The 16,011-nt window shown below is 38.6% G+C and overlaps 3 protein-coding genes across 8 annotated transcripts; 1 reads left to right on the forward strand and 2 right to left on the reverse strand.

Annotated features, from left to right (window-relative positions):
* Positions 1-93: 93 nt before the first annotated feature.
* Positions 94-1,293, forward strand: LOC110376806 (SAP domain-containing ribonucleoprotein). Its single transcript, XM_021335407.3, has one exon. It carries the CDS (start codon positions 196-198, stop codon positions 997-999), a length of 804 nt encoding a protein of 267 aa, XP_021191082.3. The 5' UTR covers positions 94-195; the 3' UTR covers positions 1,000-1,293.
* Positions 1,292-2,496, reverse strand: LOC110376803 (S-adenosylmethionine sensor upstream of mTORC1). Its single transcript, XM_021335405.3, has one exon. The coding sequence runs from the start codon at positions 2,272-2,274 to the stop codon at positions 1,318-1,320; it is 957 nt and encodes a 318-aa protein (XP_021191080.3). The 5' UTR covers positions 2,275-2,496; the 3' UTR covers positions 1,292-1,317.
* Positions 2,497-5,103: 2,607 nt separating this feature from the next.
* LOC110376819 (E3 ubiquitin-protein ligase Kcmf1) lies at positions 5,104-15,961 on the reverse strand. Of its 6 annotated transcripts, none has more exons than XM_064040803.1 (10): positions 15,738-15,961; positions 15,385-15,552; positions 13,815-13,951; positions 13,114-13,233; positions 12,471-12,586; positions 10,541-10,715; positions 8,764-8,794; positions 8,629-8,700; positions 7,946-8,148; positions 5,104-6,041 (listed from the first exon to the last, which is right to left on the reverse strand). In XM_064040803.1, exons 1-10 carry the CDS (start codon positions 15,751-15,753, stop codon positions 5,988-5,990), a joined length of 1,092 nt encoding a protein of 363 aa, XP_063896873.1. In that variant the 5' UTR covers positions 15,754-15,961; the 3' UTR covers positions 5,104-5,987. The 6 variants fall into 6 exon arrangements, with proteins under 6 accessions (XP_063896873.1, XP_063896872.1, XP_063896868.1 ...); XM_064040802.1 differs by having other exon boundaries at positions 8,764-8,809; XM_064040798.1 differs by having other exon boundaries at positions 8,629-8,794.
* Positions 15,962-16,011: the final 50 nt, after the last annotated feature.

Here is a 16,011-nt window from a genome sequence, read left to right on the forward strand (position 1 = left end):
ATTAAAACCACAGATCACACACACAGTCTCACGCCCATTGCATTATCTGTTTTAGAGATAACCTGTGAAGTTTTTTTTGTTTGTGGTTTGCCGGTCGCGCCTGTGTATCTGCATTCTGTATGCAAGTCGCACACATACAAAAATAAAAATTGCATCTTTGAGGGTTACCTATTATTTCTAATTTTTATCTCCGAAATGGCAGATTCTACCGTGATAGACGTGACTAAAATGAAAGTAGTTGATCTACGTAAAGACCTAAAGGCACGTGGATTGCCGTATTCGGGAGATAAAGCTGAATTAGTGGCGCGACTTCAGGCGGCAATGTCTCAAGACGAACATGGTGACATCAACTTGGACTCCGATGAAATTGATTCTGATGGCGTTCTCGAAGATGAAGATGATAAAAGCCAAGGTGATATACTTGATGACTCCGCAGTTGACACATTGAATGAAGAGTTGGCGCTTTCTGAACAGCAATCGCCGACTAAACCCACAGCTGAAGTGAAGCCTCCACGAACTCTCAAAAGGAGAATAACATCGACAGAAGCGCCTAAAGATAAATCCGAAGACACAAAGTCCTCAGAGTCTGCTGCTAAGAAAATTGTGTTGAACAGAGCTGTGTCTATCACTTCTCCTCCTAAAACAACTGAAGATAAAGAAGAGATAGTTCCGCCAGAAGCTAACCCCCCTTCGAGTAATAAGATCAAAATTACTGCAGACATAGATGCTAAAACTAGGCTGGAGCTAAGAGCAAAGAGGTTTGGTTTGCCGGTCAAAATGAGTGAAGACGAGAGGAAGGAAGCTAGGAAACAAAGATTTGGTCAAAATGCTCCATCCAAGAGTCCTATACTCTCTGATACTGGTTCTCTATCAGAGAACATGGAGAAACTAAAGAAAAGGGCTGAAAGATTTGGTCAGTCTGTCTCCAAAATAATGACTGATATTGAAAAGAAAGAAAAGTTGGAGAAGCGCAAAGCAAAGTTTGGGGGAGTCGCATAACAAGCAATGAGGTTCATACAGTTCTGTAAATAATTCACTGTTTTATTGTAAACAAATGATTCTTATAGTCAATACATGGTAACTAAAATGAATGAGGACATAACATTTTGGTCAGACTTGCTGATCAATCTCGGGTGTGAGTCAGAGTGACTCTTAGAAGTAATTCAACAACAACCAATAAGAATCTTAAATTAAATCTGTTGTGACATTGCAATTAGTATTTAAGATACTTTTAAGATTAACTTTTAGTGATAATTGTTTATGCTAAGGACATTAAATAACATTTGACCAATACTTTTATGCTTTATTTATTTATTTTCATGAAAAATCACTAAATGGTAGTTCCTGAAAGTCATCTACCAAAGTTTCTTTGTCTATGGGTGCAGTAAACAAATCATCTGAAACTGTGAAATCTTGTGGTATGTGCATAGCATATTTCATATAAGGTTCTTTGTACAGTAATGCCCAGCGCATAGCTATTTCTCTATGCAAGGACTTCCGAAATGCCATGCAGTGCATGTACTTTGATTTTTCATACTTAATCCTATTAAATCCAATATGAGCCAGGGTATACCTCCAACATTTAATGATCTTGCTGTTTGCCCCAACATGTTTGGAATCAGGTGTGTTAATTATTAAAAGTCCACCAGGTTTTAACAATTTATAAGCATTCTGACATGCTAATATTCTTAACTCAGAAGAAGGTATGTATTCTAAGACAAAGCAAAATGTAACAACATCAAATGAGTTTTCCTGCAGTTCAGTTACCACTGACCCATCTGTCATATTGCAAGGACCTATGTTCACATTTAGAAAGTCACATTGCATTACTGAAGTGTTAGCAGGGCATAGATCAATAGCTAATACATCAAAATTGTCGTATATTCTGAATGGATTGTAACAGCTGCCAACATCTAGCAGCTTTAAAGGATTAGAAAATGATTCTTCAATATCCAGTTGTAAACCCATCTTCTCTGATATATTTAACTCTTTTTCTCTATATTTCATGTGAGTACTGTTATTGAAATAGTCGGTACAGAATTCAACCACCCATGTTATTCGTGAAGTGGCCTCACTTGAATCACTGTTACAATTATTTTCCCAGTGTGTAGTCGCAAGTTTTTTCATACATTGTGCGTATTTTGATAACTCTTCTTCGTTGCTGCAATGTTTCTGCCATGCAGCATCAGCTCCTAATTTCAAAGTTGATTTGCGCAATGATAAATGAACGTCTTTTATGTACTGGGAAAGCAATTTATGTTCTTCACTTGCCATTTTTAGAACTACCTATATGGCTAGGTCCAGAAGGAAAGTAATGCACTATACCAGTATTATATTTAACATTCAAGTTATATATTTAATCCTCTTATGAGTTGTAAAAGTAAATGGGCATTTACAATACACTTTGTAACAACAATTGCTGAACAATAACACATGCATGCAGCATGTAGTTTTCATCTTGTAATTTTTTTTTGAGCTTTTGACGTGCGTGACACATTGACTGTCTGTCATGTTCGGTTATGTCACTGTCACGGGTCAAAAATATTTTTGAAACTTATGGATTTATTCTTTACTTTACTCTAATTTATGTTTTTTTTTTTGTTTTGTTTCATTCACTGAGTGCTTAGTGCGAGTTTTCGTGAATTTTTTTACGGACTCACATGAGAGCGCGTATACTAAGATTTGTATGCAGTGTTGCCAACTTAGTGGATTTTCCACTAATACTGGTGGTTTAAGTCCCCTATTTAGTGGCGAAATGTTGAAAGTACTGCGGGTCAAGTAGCGAAATGTAAGTTTTGTGGTACAACTTTAAGGAGTTACTATGGAGATTTGAAGTCTCACGGAATGTCAAAAAAGCATCTACAAAACAAAAAGGTGAACGACTACTATATAATTATATTAAGTACTCATTCATTGGTCAAATGCGTAACTAAACAATTTGTGAAACTACTACGCCGATTATAATTTGTGAAGGATTCGGATCGGGTCGGATGAATTGCTAAACAGATGTAATGCTTTGTCTGTTTTAATTTTCTATCGTTGCCGAGTTACATCTTTGGATGATTAAATTGTTTTAGGTTACAATAAAATATAAACAATATTTTTTTAGTGGTGAATTTGGTGATTTTAAGTGTGGGATAAATTTTTGTTAGTGGTTTTCTGGTGGTTTTAAAAGTTGACTCTGGTGGTAAGCTTCTACAACTGTTGGCAACACTGTTTGTATGGAACAAAAACAGGTTCCAATTTTTGACACTAGGTGGAGCTGTTTTTGTTCCATACAAATCTTAGTATACGCGCTCTCATGTGAGTCCGTAAAAAAATTCACGAAAACTCGCACTAAGCACTCTGGTTTCATATATTTTCCCATGTGTCGTCACTCGCTCACGCGAGTCTCTGGCAGAAATTGCCGCTAACTTCGGCAGATTCCATAAAAAAAAAAAAAATTAACCTTATGGGTAGAACTGGAGAACGCTATGAAGACGGCGTAGCAGTGGCGGATTTACAAACTTGCCGCTAGTAGGCCATTCAATTTTTGCCGCCTCTAATGATTGTGAACTTAATGATATTTTTGTCAGTTACTAGATTATTTTTGCAAGCCTCTATGTACCGAAGAGTTTAATGTTAACAAGTTTATATGACAGCGACTTTGAAGCGTAAAACCTCTGTAACTTTTAAACGGCTCAATCGATTTTCATCAAACACTAAAAAAAAACTAAATTGAAATTGGTTCATTCGTTCGGGTGCTATGACGCAGTGGCGACGTAGCATCGGGTGGCACCCGGGGCGGACTACCTATTGTGCAGCCCCCCCCAAAAAAAAAACGACAAATGTAAAAAGTTTTCTGTTCCAAAACTAGCGCGAATTTTTTTTATAGTTTTGGTACACAAAAATATCTATCCAAACAAGAGTGGAAAAAGGCACTGCTAAGAGAAGAAGCCGCGAGCGTAGCGAGCGCGAAATTTTTGATGTTTGGGACGCAATAATACCTAAAGAAATCAGAAAATAGCCACTGTCAAGTGAAAGGCGCGAGCGCAGCGAGCGCGAAATTTTTTGAGTCTTGGAACACAAAAATACTCAAAGAAGTTTGAAAAAAACCAGTGTAAAGTGAAAAAGCTGAGAGCGCAGCGAGCGCGAAATTTTCGAGTTTTGGGACACAAAAGTCCTCCACTCTCATAAACAGCTTAGAAATCGTCAGTTTAGAGCGTCAGTTGTTTTTGCTACTTCGGTGCTTTAACTTTTTGTTAGATTGAGGACTCGAAAGAGCGCAGAACAAACCAGGAATTACGAAAGAAGCCGCGAAACCGCGAGCGAAGCGAGCGGATTTTTTATTTTATTTTTATTGAAACGCTATTAGAATATTTTAAAATTCATGATCACGTAAGTAGGTACCTAAGTATATATTACAGTTTATTAATTTTGCGTTTATTAATCGTCTATTTATATATGGATTGTGTACTCATATACTCAATTAAAAAAGAAACCTGTAAAAAAAAATTGCTAAATTTGCCGCCCCTCTAAATCTGCCGCTCTAGGCACTGGCCTACTTGGCCTATTGGTAAATCCGCCACTGCGGCGTAGCTCAGTGAAAGTTCACAAAGCACGTCGTTGTAAAATTTCCCAGCAGTGTATTTTTAAATTGGATCAGTACTTTCGGGGCCTATTTCATGCAAACTGTCTTTTACGCTTAGACCTCTGGTCCGATTTTATTTTATTTATTTGGCTCACCAACAATCGTTTATTATTTCGATGTATCTTGTCATTTTTTGGCACGAAAGTGGGAACTGGGTGTGATTGAAAAAGATTTGTGGCATCTGTGTTTTAGCTATGTATAATTACATTTAAATAAAACTCAATTATAGAGATAAAGAATATAACAACTAAAGTAAGGAATCTTATAAGAGTTTAGATTACTTTTCCAGTTGTTTCACTTTTATTCAGTCTATAAATAATTATAATCCTATAACACCATAACACAATACAATATGTATAATAACTGCTTTTCAGGCAGGTTTAAATAATATATCGTTTGCCGTTTTAATCTCAGCTTTTCTGCAACATGATGGAAATAAAAAGGTTTCAGTAAATCTAAATAATGAAATACACTTGTAATATTATAGAATTTAATTAGGGTACATACAAACATTTTGTAATGTTGGAGTATAATAATCAAACTAATAAGCACTTTGTTTGAGTAGCTAGTGAAAATTTGTGGGTAAGTATGTTTTCAACTGTTTTATAAAAATAACTTTAGAGAGGAGTCAGTGTTTACCGTGAAATATGTTAAAAACTTGCTGAATAAATTAAAACAATACCTACACTTTATATAAGATAAATACAATAATTATTTTAATAACGATCCTAAAGAAACGACGTCAAACTCATGAACGACCGTTGTCTTTGTTTATAATTAATTTTGAGTAATCTGCGAATTTGCGAATTATTAAAACTTATCTAATCTTAATGCAAATGCAATTCGATAGGACTCCTCTCGTACGATAATAATTTAATAACGACGCCCTATGCATATCATTATTCTTTTTAATTTAATCGTAATTTAATCGATTAAAACATTCCATCACTATTAATTCTCTACTAGAAAAGAAATCACACGGATATTTCGAAAGCCAACAAAACAAACAAAAGCGTCCACTAATAAGTGTTAGCGTAAAACAAAGAAACGAGTCCAGGTAAGGGTGCGAGGCCGGTCGGAGACGCCGGCGCCGCCCGCGACTCCATATGTACAACGGATAAACACTAACAACATCGACGGCCACAGACTTTACCCCTTAAGTGCGAGCGCGACCGAGGTCGTGGACTACCGTAACATCTAACATCCAACAGTTCCACCGGCGCGGGCGCGGGGCCCTAGCTGCCGGGCAGGGGCCGGGGCGGCGCGGCGGGGGCCGGGCGCGGGGCCCTAGCTGCCGGGCAGGGGCCGGGCGGCGCCGCGGGCCGCGGGCGCGGCGGGGCCGGGCCGCGCGCCGCTCCTACCTGCCCTCTGGCAGCTGGCGCGCCGCCGCGTGCGCGCGGGCCGCCGCCTCCTGCGGGGGGACACGACATTACTTTGGATTGTCACTCAAGCCAGTCATACTTAACCTTTTTTTATTGGGGCCATAAGGACGATTCGGTCTAGATTCGCGGGCCACGAAAAAAATTTAGGTGAAAAAGAAAGGCAAGAGTAATGCGCTTAGTACACATTTAATGGCGTAATTATTAAAGTAAGGTATGCTATTTATATTTCAATAAGTCTATTTATTCTTGGAGGTTTCTTTCTGCCCTTCGCGAGTCCCAGAGCGACTACGTGCGGGAGCAAGAGCGGGCCCGGTGTGCACTTACCCTGCCTCCGGGCAGGTGGGGGGGGATATCCTTTCCACGACCGTTAATCTCGTAACCTCTGAGGAGACCGTCATGGTCATGTCTCTGACTTTCCGAAAGGGGCCGAGGGTCTTGGCTTAACCGCCCGGGTCTCGAGGAAGATTAACCTCTCTAAAAAATCGCATCGAGAGTTACTGCTATGCAATTGGTTGCCTGTAAAGACGGTACATATACGGGCGAAAGTTTTACGTGACAACGACTTTGAGTGGTAAAATAATTTTAATGTGAATATTCATTCGTATAGTAGGAAGAAAGATGAAATGATAGTAACAATTGGCTTGTGTTTAAACACCACCCAAAAAAGTACCTATTTTACTACCAAAAAATTCTAAACGGTTACCAAAATGGATAAATGGTCACCAAATAACGTTTCCAAAAATATTATTAGATAAAATCATTTTTTCGTATTATTGACTACTGAAAAAATATATGGACGCCTTTAAAATACACTTAAGACCAAATATTATATATTGTCACTACTTAGATGTTGCCAATTATGTAATACCATGACTCCTAATTTGGTCATTTTTGTTAGACTAAAAAAGCTAACGATCGCTAGAATATTTTCCAAATACCAATTAATATACTAGGGTTCCCAAACGTACGTCGCTTATTTATTGTTATATGAATTTGTGTGTAACTCAATGCGTTTAAAATGTAAGCACGCAACATGCAGCAAGCATGGCTTCTGTCACGGCTCCGGCGCTGCAGGGCTCCGGCGGTGCCATGCAAGCTTATCGTCGCAGATGGTTTTCACGCTCACCACCGCAGCTTCGGCTTGCTGGCCGGCTCGGCCGGCCAGCCTCAGCCGCAGCGGCGAGCCTTAAAGCTACCTGCGCCTCAGCTCGCAGGCCGCCTCGCCCCTCCGCGCCTACGCGGTTTTGAATTGCACTCTAGGGGTAGGGCAGACAAGACAACGTGGAGTCGGTTTTGCAGCGATTCGTTTTCGTCGCTACCTTTGATTTTTGGTAGTAATATTAATCTTTTAGTTGGACAGAATTTGGTGACCATTAATCCATTTTGGGAACCAAAAATAATATTTGTGCGAGATTTGCGATTTTTCTGATGTTATTTTATTTTTTTTGGATCATAATATTATATACTTTAGTGCCCTTTTAATAAAGTCAATTTATTTTTTTGGAGTTGTTTATTTTATTTGGTGCCTCAGCTTAGTTAGAGTCTTAAAAATATTTTTGGTGACCGCCTAAATTATACCCGTAACAATTTAAACCATTTATTTACCGGTGTGTATGCCTATCTCTCTCACTCTCTCTCTCTCGCTCTGTCTCTGTCGCTCTTAGGCGGGCTAACTGTGCTCGAGTGGAAGGGATGCGTGCCTTTCACTTTTTATGTTTGTCTCTCTCGCTCTTAGGCGGGCTAACCATGCCCGAGTGGAAGGGACGCGTGCCTCTCACTCGCTCTCATTGTGAGCGCATAACGTGAGCGCAGTTTCTTGAAGTGTCACCCGGCAAACCAATTTATAAGACGTTGTCACGTCAAAAGGGCGCGGGCGCGGCGCGGGGCGCGGCGGGCAGGGGCGGCGCGGCGGGCGGCGGGCGGGTACACTCACCTTGGTGCGCGGCTGCGGCCTGACGCGCAGCGTGGCGGCGGGCGGCGCGGGCGCGGGCGCGGCGCGGGCGCGGCGGGCAGGGCGGCGCGGCGGGCGGCGGCGGCGCGGTGGCGGCGCGGCGCGGCCCAGCGACGCCAGCACCAGCCCGCGCAGCAGCGCCGCGCGGCTCTCCGCCTCCGCGCCCGCCTGGCTGTCGTTGCCGCCTACAACAACATTCACAACATTATATTCGAAGCTGGGACAACCCCCAGAGACCGCCAACATATGAGATCGTTAGACAGTCAGTGGAAAATCTGCCATTGTAAATCTGTTAGGTATTGGAGGCCTTTGCCAACCATGATGAATTCATAAGAAGGAATTTGTTTTCACTGAAAGGAAGACATAATAACGGGTACTATCGTGCGTGTCTCCCAAGTAGTCCTAAATCCTCTCATATAGTAGCCGTTATTTGAACTTTTTTTTCAGTCATTATGAGTAGTACTGGATACTAGTCTTACCAAGGCTCAATCACTCAAAGTACATCACTCGTATTTTCACAAGTTGTATTGTGATAAGGTTGAAAATTACATGCTAAGGTAGGTTGATATGCAGACGAAGTCGACCCCAACATAGTTGGGAAAAGCTCGGCAGATTCAAAGCAGTAGACATGCAACAATATGAATGTAGGTACATAAATAACTTACCGAGAAAGCCGGAGAGGAGAAACTGTGAGTCCGTGGGTTCTGTGTGCGGCTGCGGCTGCGGCGCGGCGGGCTGCGGCGCGGGGGGCGGCGCGCTGCCCCCGGCCCCGCCCCCGGCCCCCGCGCCGCCCGCGCGCCGCGGCAGCCGCTCCAGCTGCTGCCGGGCCGCCTGTCGGTGAGTAAACTATAATTTAGCAAATTTCATGCACACGTTAATCAAATGGTTTTCATTAAATTATGGAAATCAAATATATAGTTATGTAAGGGTAGAACCTCGATTATTAGAATTATTTAGAACCGAGATTGATTGATTATTTTGGAACAAAAGATCAAACAAAACGTCTTGTTACATACAAAATACTACTGTAAACTTACAGACGGCTACACATCAAGCTATAAAAAACTAAGCTGACCCTTCAATTTACTGAAACTTCATATAAAGCGAGTTAAAGACAAACTGGCTTAACGTGTAGTTGTGTGTACCAAAATACATTAGAATGAGGAATTTTCTTTTTCATTGTTTTTCTAGCTGATGGCTAGATGGTGCTGATCTTGGTACATGATTGCGAGGAACGGAACGTCATACGCCATTCAAATCATATCAGGAAACGTATTTGCCATCAACCATTTGAAAATAGAAAATAGGGATTAAAAATAGAATAAAAGGAAAAAAGAAGTCAGCCAGATTTTTATCCGAATGTCCCGAGAGATTTTGTAAACAATTTGTCCAGAAATCTGAATTAAGTGTGTCTCGGCCATAGATATAATATTACTAAACAAGATTGCGCACGCTCAAAATATATATTTACGAAAATGAACTCTATTCTAACGCAATAAGGTACTAAATTGGTTGCATAATACACAGAGGCAAATCCGAGCCGAGAGGGATAGTTCGAACGGAGGCTGTTTGTCTCTTTCTAACACCTTGCCAGCATGAAAAAATGTTGTGATCAAAAGTTTTGTCTTCCCAAAAAACAATTGAATCACTTATATTTTTATCTTATTTTAACAATTGTAAGTCAACAAATTAATAACAATCGCATTAATTTATTCGTATTTATTATTAAAACATAAACAACATAAATTTTTATTTTGCTTTTTTTTATTTTCTAGCGGTAACCCTGAACATTCTTGGCGCGTAATCAGCATTTAAAATTTTGTTTATATGTTTTTGTATTAAATCAATTTAAACTATTAAAATGGTGAAAAAGTGTTGCGTTTCTACTTGCAAAAGTGAATCCTATGGTGGTTGCAATATATCGTTCCACAGGTTAGCTAATAATAACATTTTCGTAAACCAAACAACTAGGGTGCCCATGAATTCTTGTAACGAGTCAAAATATGGGTGATGGATTTTAAAACTGTTGTACTATTGTTACAGCTTCCCAAAAAATGAAGAAAGGCGACATAAATGGCTCAGCAGTCTATATATGAAGTAGAAATACAAAAAAAACAGTCTTCACTTCGAATCTTCCTGCTTTTATACTGCTAATTTCCGCTAATTATTAAAAGCCTCTATAAGTATCTTAAGGTCACAAACTGCGTAAGTTAAAACTTCAATACTAATCTGTGTTTAATAATCTTAGCAAATTTGGATTTGTCTCACATAGCTTAATCTCATAGTCACCCTATTAGAAAGGGACAGACAGCCTCCGTAGTAACTGTTTCACTCGGCTCGTTTTTTGGGTTTATATGCGCAGTCCTGTTTACTAATATTATGTCTATGGTCTCGGCTCAAAGGGCTTGGTGCAATGTATTTTTTTTTATTAGGAAAGCCGTCTGTTACCTTCTTGAGTTTTTTTTTTTACATTTTCAAAAAAAGAATCTCGCATTAAGTACGCGCGAAAACTCAAGAACTTAATCTTCGTCCGAACAATCGAGGTCCCTACCAACAATAATGGTCACAACAACTCACCGTAGCCTGCTGCCTCTCTAGCTGCAACTGCATCTGCAACTGCTGCAGCTGACTGGGCGTGCCGGGCTGGCCGGCGCCGCGCCTCACGCCCGACAGCTGCGAGAGAAGCTCCGCGATCGGGTCCACCACGGCGTCGCGGGATGACGGCGACAGTGATGAGATGCCGCCGCCCGTGCTGGGGGGAAAAATACCTGGTGTTACCAAAGAGTATCATATCCAAGGGATGGTAAAAAGAGGCAGGAACGTCCAAAAATAAGATGGAGAGATGACATCTGTCCGACATTGGGACCATATTGGAGCAGAGTGCCATAAGACAGGGCGCAATGGAAGGAGTTGGAGGAGGCCTATGCCAAAAGGCACACCAGCTTAGGGATATTATAAAAATATGCAATTATTGTATTATTAAAATTAAAATATGTGTATATGTCACCGTAAGATTACAAACATCGTTAGATTACAATCTATCTCGAGAGATTGTAAACTGTCGAATTATTGTGAACCGTAACATCTGATTGCAATTTAACGCATTATTTTTCGCTATATTATAATCTATCGATGAGAAATTGTCAAATTGTCAACTGTCCGAAAGCTCTCCCTGATTGGTCAGTCTTTTTGTAAGATCGACCAATCACGGCCAGCCGTTCTGTTGAAATGGAGTTCCCGTAGAGTTAGGAATGAATTTGTGTTTGACGACAAACTACCTAATTGTTTTGTTTTTTTTTTTTTATAAAGGTTTCTTATTTTTTTCCAATTTCATTTAAATAAAACTACTTTTACGGATTTTATCGCGGTCGGTTTTAAACGTCGGGATTAAATAATATAATGTAACCGCGATAAAATCCGTAAAAGTAGTTTTATTTAAATGTCTAATATTCGCGTAAGTGGCAGAAATCAATATGTTTCCAATTTCAATTTGTGTTTGAAGAATAAATATTTCGTTACAATTTGTTCTCTCCATATATCAGAAATATTAATTACATACTCGTACTAATAATAAATACTTGAAGAATTTTTGAAGAGCATTTATTTTATTTAACTGACACCTCTATTTCATTCCTAACTCTACGGGAACTCCATGGGAACAGAACAGATTATTGGTCGATCTTACAAAAAGACTGACCAATCAGGGAGAGCTTTCGGACTGTTGACAATTTGACAATTTCTTATCGATAGATTATAATATAGCGAAAAATAATGCGTTAAATTGCAATCAGATGTTACGGTTCACAATAATTCGACAGTTTACAATCTCTCGAGATAGATTGTAATCTAACGATGTTTGTAATCTTACGGTGACATATATATTAATAATTGTAAAAACTAAAAACTCGGAAATAAAGACTATTATTATTATCATCATCATCTCAGCCATAGGACATCCATTGCTAAACATTGGCCTCCCCTTTAGATCTCCACATATTATACTGGTTAGAAGCGACCTGCATCCAGCTTCTTCCTGCGACTTTTTATAACTAGCGACCCGCCCCGGCTTCGCACGGATATCACTACATAGTATAATACTAAGACGCTTTCTCTGTCTTGTGACTTTGAGAGCTGATATCTCAAAAACCGTTCACTTTAAGAAAAATGTTTTTTAGAAAACTTTATATCATTTTAAAAGACCTTTCCATTGATACCCCACACGGGTATGTACATCGAAAAAAAAAATTTCATCCCTCAGTTACATGTATGGGGGGCCCCACCCCCAATTCTTTTTTTTACTATTTAGTGTCATATTTTTGTAGCGGTTCATACAACACATATTCCCATCAAATTTCATCACTGTAGTACTTATAGTTTCCGAGTAAATCGGCTGTGACAGACGGACAGACGGACAGACGGACAGACGGACATGACGAAACTATAAGGGTTCCGTTTTTGCCATTTTGGCTACGGAACCCTAAAAAAGCATAAGATATCCTATAGTTACCTGAACTGCATATTGGTACGCCGCGCGCGAGTCACGCCGCGGCCCGTGTGCTGCATTCGTCGAACTCCGCCATGCCTGATGCCGCTTGGTTCATCGTGCATGGACGTTAAGGAATCGTATTTATTAGTTAAGAAACTAAAATAAAAAAATTGAAAACAAATACGGAAAAAAATTGGGGACTACTTTTTCAAAATTTCAATCAGCTGCCCTAAAGGTATTCTTCCGACACAGGCGTCAGTCGCGCGCCCAACGCGGCTCAATTGTCGCATTTTGGAAAATCTGTGTCAGAAAGCTACCTTTCGGGGTGTAACCATTTAGTTGTTGATAATAGAGCAACACAACTCAGAAGAGTCAAGTTTGTTTGACATTAAGATCTGTGGTACTTTCAGATCAAAAATCTGGGATTATGAAACCATATCAAAGTACTTTTTGTTATGTGCACAGGCCATACCACATTATTTATGTAATGCAGTTTTTTTTATATATAAAGCAAGCTTTTTTATGTGACACCTGATGTGCGAATTAATCATTTTTTCTTTATGCAACGTAAGGCGTAAGGTTTCAATTGCTGCCGCTAAACAAACTAAGCGAATATTGCAGTAGTCAACATTAACAAAATACGTAATTATATTGAAAAGGATATAAGAAATGAAATGAGATCTCTGGGACCAGTCCTGTGTTCCAACGTGAGATGTCCAGCAAAATCATCAGTAACAAAGTTTGGCTCCCCACCGGGCATCGAAGCGCACACTGGGCATACCACCTGTACAAAACAACATGATTTCAATTAAGAAAATTCACAAAAAAAAGTTATTTACAGCCTTTGCACACTAGCGGATTTTCCACTCGGTTTGTCAGTCATTTTTGCATTGGCAATTGTTTCCTACCGCTCGTGCGACTAGGCGATGTCGCTCGTAAAATCTGCCAGTGTGAAAAGGCTGTTAGTCAGTAACTATCTGTTTTATGCGGAAATGTGGATCCAAGCAAGATACTATGTATTGATTTTCTTTTATTTTATATTCTATTATGGCATGCAACCTTTTTGCTTTCTGTAACTATGTATTGGGCTTCATGAGTGAATACCGATGAATACCAATGAAAATCACCAACATATATTATGACTTCAAACAGATGGGATGAAATGAAATGAATGAAAATCTTTACCCCTGAGTTAATTTTGGTGTTTCTTGTCAAGGTATATAGCAAATATATAGCAAATGCAGCCTCATCCAGTTAAAAATACTGACTTTTCAAAGTGTTTTGTACATTTATGAACAGAAATAAAAATATGATTCATGATTTCCCATGGATAATAGAAAATAGCCATATAAAAATGATACTCACAGCCAATGTAGTGTCTGCATGCTCTGCCGTAACATGCTCCATGAGTGCTGTGTCAGTGAAGCCCATTCTATTGCAGAACGGACATGTGTATGCCTGAGGCTGTTCCAATGTTAATGCCTCTCCACCATAGTACAGATCTGAAGAATGAAAACATGGCGATGTGAAATGAAAATATTCCAACATTCTCCTAATATTATAACTGTTATCTACAGTTCCACTCGTGTCCTGAGGGACCAAATTTTTGGAACCGTGTTAAAAAGAGCCTAGATCCTTTTTCAGGTTCAACTATCCCACTATTATGAATAAACATGGATTTAAGTTAAGAGAGGAACAACATACATTTTCATTATTTTTAAACAGCAATTCACTTTAGTGTGTGTTTACTTAATTAATAAGGGGAGAAAGTGTACCAAATTTCAGAATTCTGTTCAGTAGTTTTAGCTTGAAAACAGAAGGACAGAGTTACTTTCACATTTATAATTAAGTAGTAAGGATTATTCTTAATTTGACCTCCATGCATCGATAAGTTTTGACCTCAATGATGTTATTTTACAAAAAAAACTATATAATTTTCTCAACAGTAATTACTGTGAAGAGTAGATTCCCAGAAAACAAACAATAATTACTTTTATTTAGTTATTGTATTTAACACAAATGTTTATTGTATTTGTAAGTTTCCAAACATATTTCTTTATGATATATGAAGACATTAATGGTTAGCTAAGTGCCAATAAAGCCATGAAACAGTTGATATGCTGTAAAAACTTTATGTTTATTAAGAATGATAGCTTGCTCCATTGTTTGTTTACAATCTCAGGGACTTTGATTGTTTCATGAGCATTTGAAAGCAAAAACATGCATACATAAATTTATACTAAATTGCTTATTTATATTTAAACCTGATATTTATTCTTCTCTTTCTAATAAGCTTAGATAAATATTACCTAAACCCATTTGTGAATGAATAAATTTATGCACCTAAAATAGCAACATAATCTGTTTGTATTAGTTTATGTCTAATGCATGATGCAGTTCCATAGCTTAGTACTATTTATTTTTTAATGAATAATAACCCAGAAATGGATAGTGATATGTCAATTCAGAAATAATGGCTGCATGATTTTTAATGTATTTGTCACATATAGGGTTCTTATAAGAATATTATTAGTAGCATCATAAGTTGCTTTATGGGTGTTAAATGGGAACAAATGGTATGTTTATGAATGTCCTCAATTCACTGTATCAAACAAATGCCTTTGTTTGTGCTACTTAAAACAACTCATAAGTTGAGTTTAGGCAACTAAGTAAATATAGTTTGGCCTCCTTACTATAGGCTGTACACAACAATGGAGCACTTGTTTAAAAAATAATTAACAAACATCAAATTTTCTTTGGCTTTCTAAAAATAGATGTTGGTCAAACAAAAAGATGTGAATATTTGTGTTACTTTTGTGATGTTAACAGTTTATAAGCACATTATCTCTGTTTTTAACCTTGCAGGAGCATTATGCTTAGGCATTTGGCATATAACATGTAGTCTAATATATATAGCACTGTAAATAGGTCTCACCAAAGTCACTTCTAGATAGAATGCATTGCATAGGATGCTCTGTAGTGTGTTGGTTTGTGGTAGCGCCGGACTCATAGCAGGCTGCGCACAAGTCATAGTCGATGCAAATCAAACATTTGTATCGTCGTCCTCTGAAGTTATTTTTCAAACAAGAATCACAGCTGACTCCTGAAAATATGTCAATACACGCAATACAACAACAATTCTCCATTTCCTATTTATTTAAGACAATCTAACCAAAATTGAATGCATAAAACATATAATTACGTTATGATGACAATATTTTCATATTTTTTTGCAATGAAATTTGCAGTGACAATAGCATCGAACAAATTTTGATTATCATTACCCACCTTCATGGCGATTCATTTTCGCCAGAAAAGGTCGTCGAAACAGACACTTCTTGGCACCAGGATTACCGGTACTATATGAGGTATTTATATTACTAATCTAAAATAAGTAGCACAACATATAATATATTAAAATACAAGATTGTTAACAAAAATTTCCAAGCAAACCTAACCCAACCAGGCCATAATGACGTCACATAAATGAATGAACCATCGATATAGCTTTTTTCTTTTCAAAAGTAGGCAACAGCACCGCTTATTCTGCTAATACTGTCAC

This window comes from Helicoverpa armigera, chromosome 23, assembly GCF_030705265.1.
Source record: "Helicoverpa armigera isolate CAAS_96S chromosome 23, ASM3070526v1, whole genome shotgun sequence".
NCBI classification, from domain to species: domain Eukaryota; kingdom Metazoa; phylum Arthropoda; class Insecta; order Lepidoptera; family Noctuidae; genus Helicoverpa; species Helicoverpa armigera.

What these genes read in the sequence shown, in the direction of transcription:
- LOC110376806 (XM_021335407.3), top strand. Translation starts at nt 196, where the DNA reads ATGGCAGATTCTACCGTGATAGACGTGACTAAAATGAAAGTAGTTGAT.
- LOC110376803 (XM_021335405.3), bottom strand. Translation starts at nt 2,274, where the DNA reads ATGGCAAGTGAAGAACATAAATTGCTTTCCCAGTACATAAAAGACGTT.
- LOC110376819 (XM_049837667.2), bottom strand. An exon ending in CGTACCAATATGCAGTTCAG is followed by an intron (nt 10,716 to 12,470) that starts GTAACTATAGGA and finishes TTTTCCCCCCAG; the next exon opens with CACGGGCGGCGGCATCTCAT. An exon ending in GGCCGCAGCCGCGCACCAAG is followed by an intron (nt 6,042 to 7,945) that starts GTGAGTGTACCC and finishes GTCCCCCCGCAG; the next exon opens with GAGGCGGCGGCCCGCGCGCA.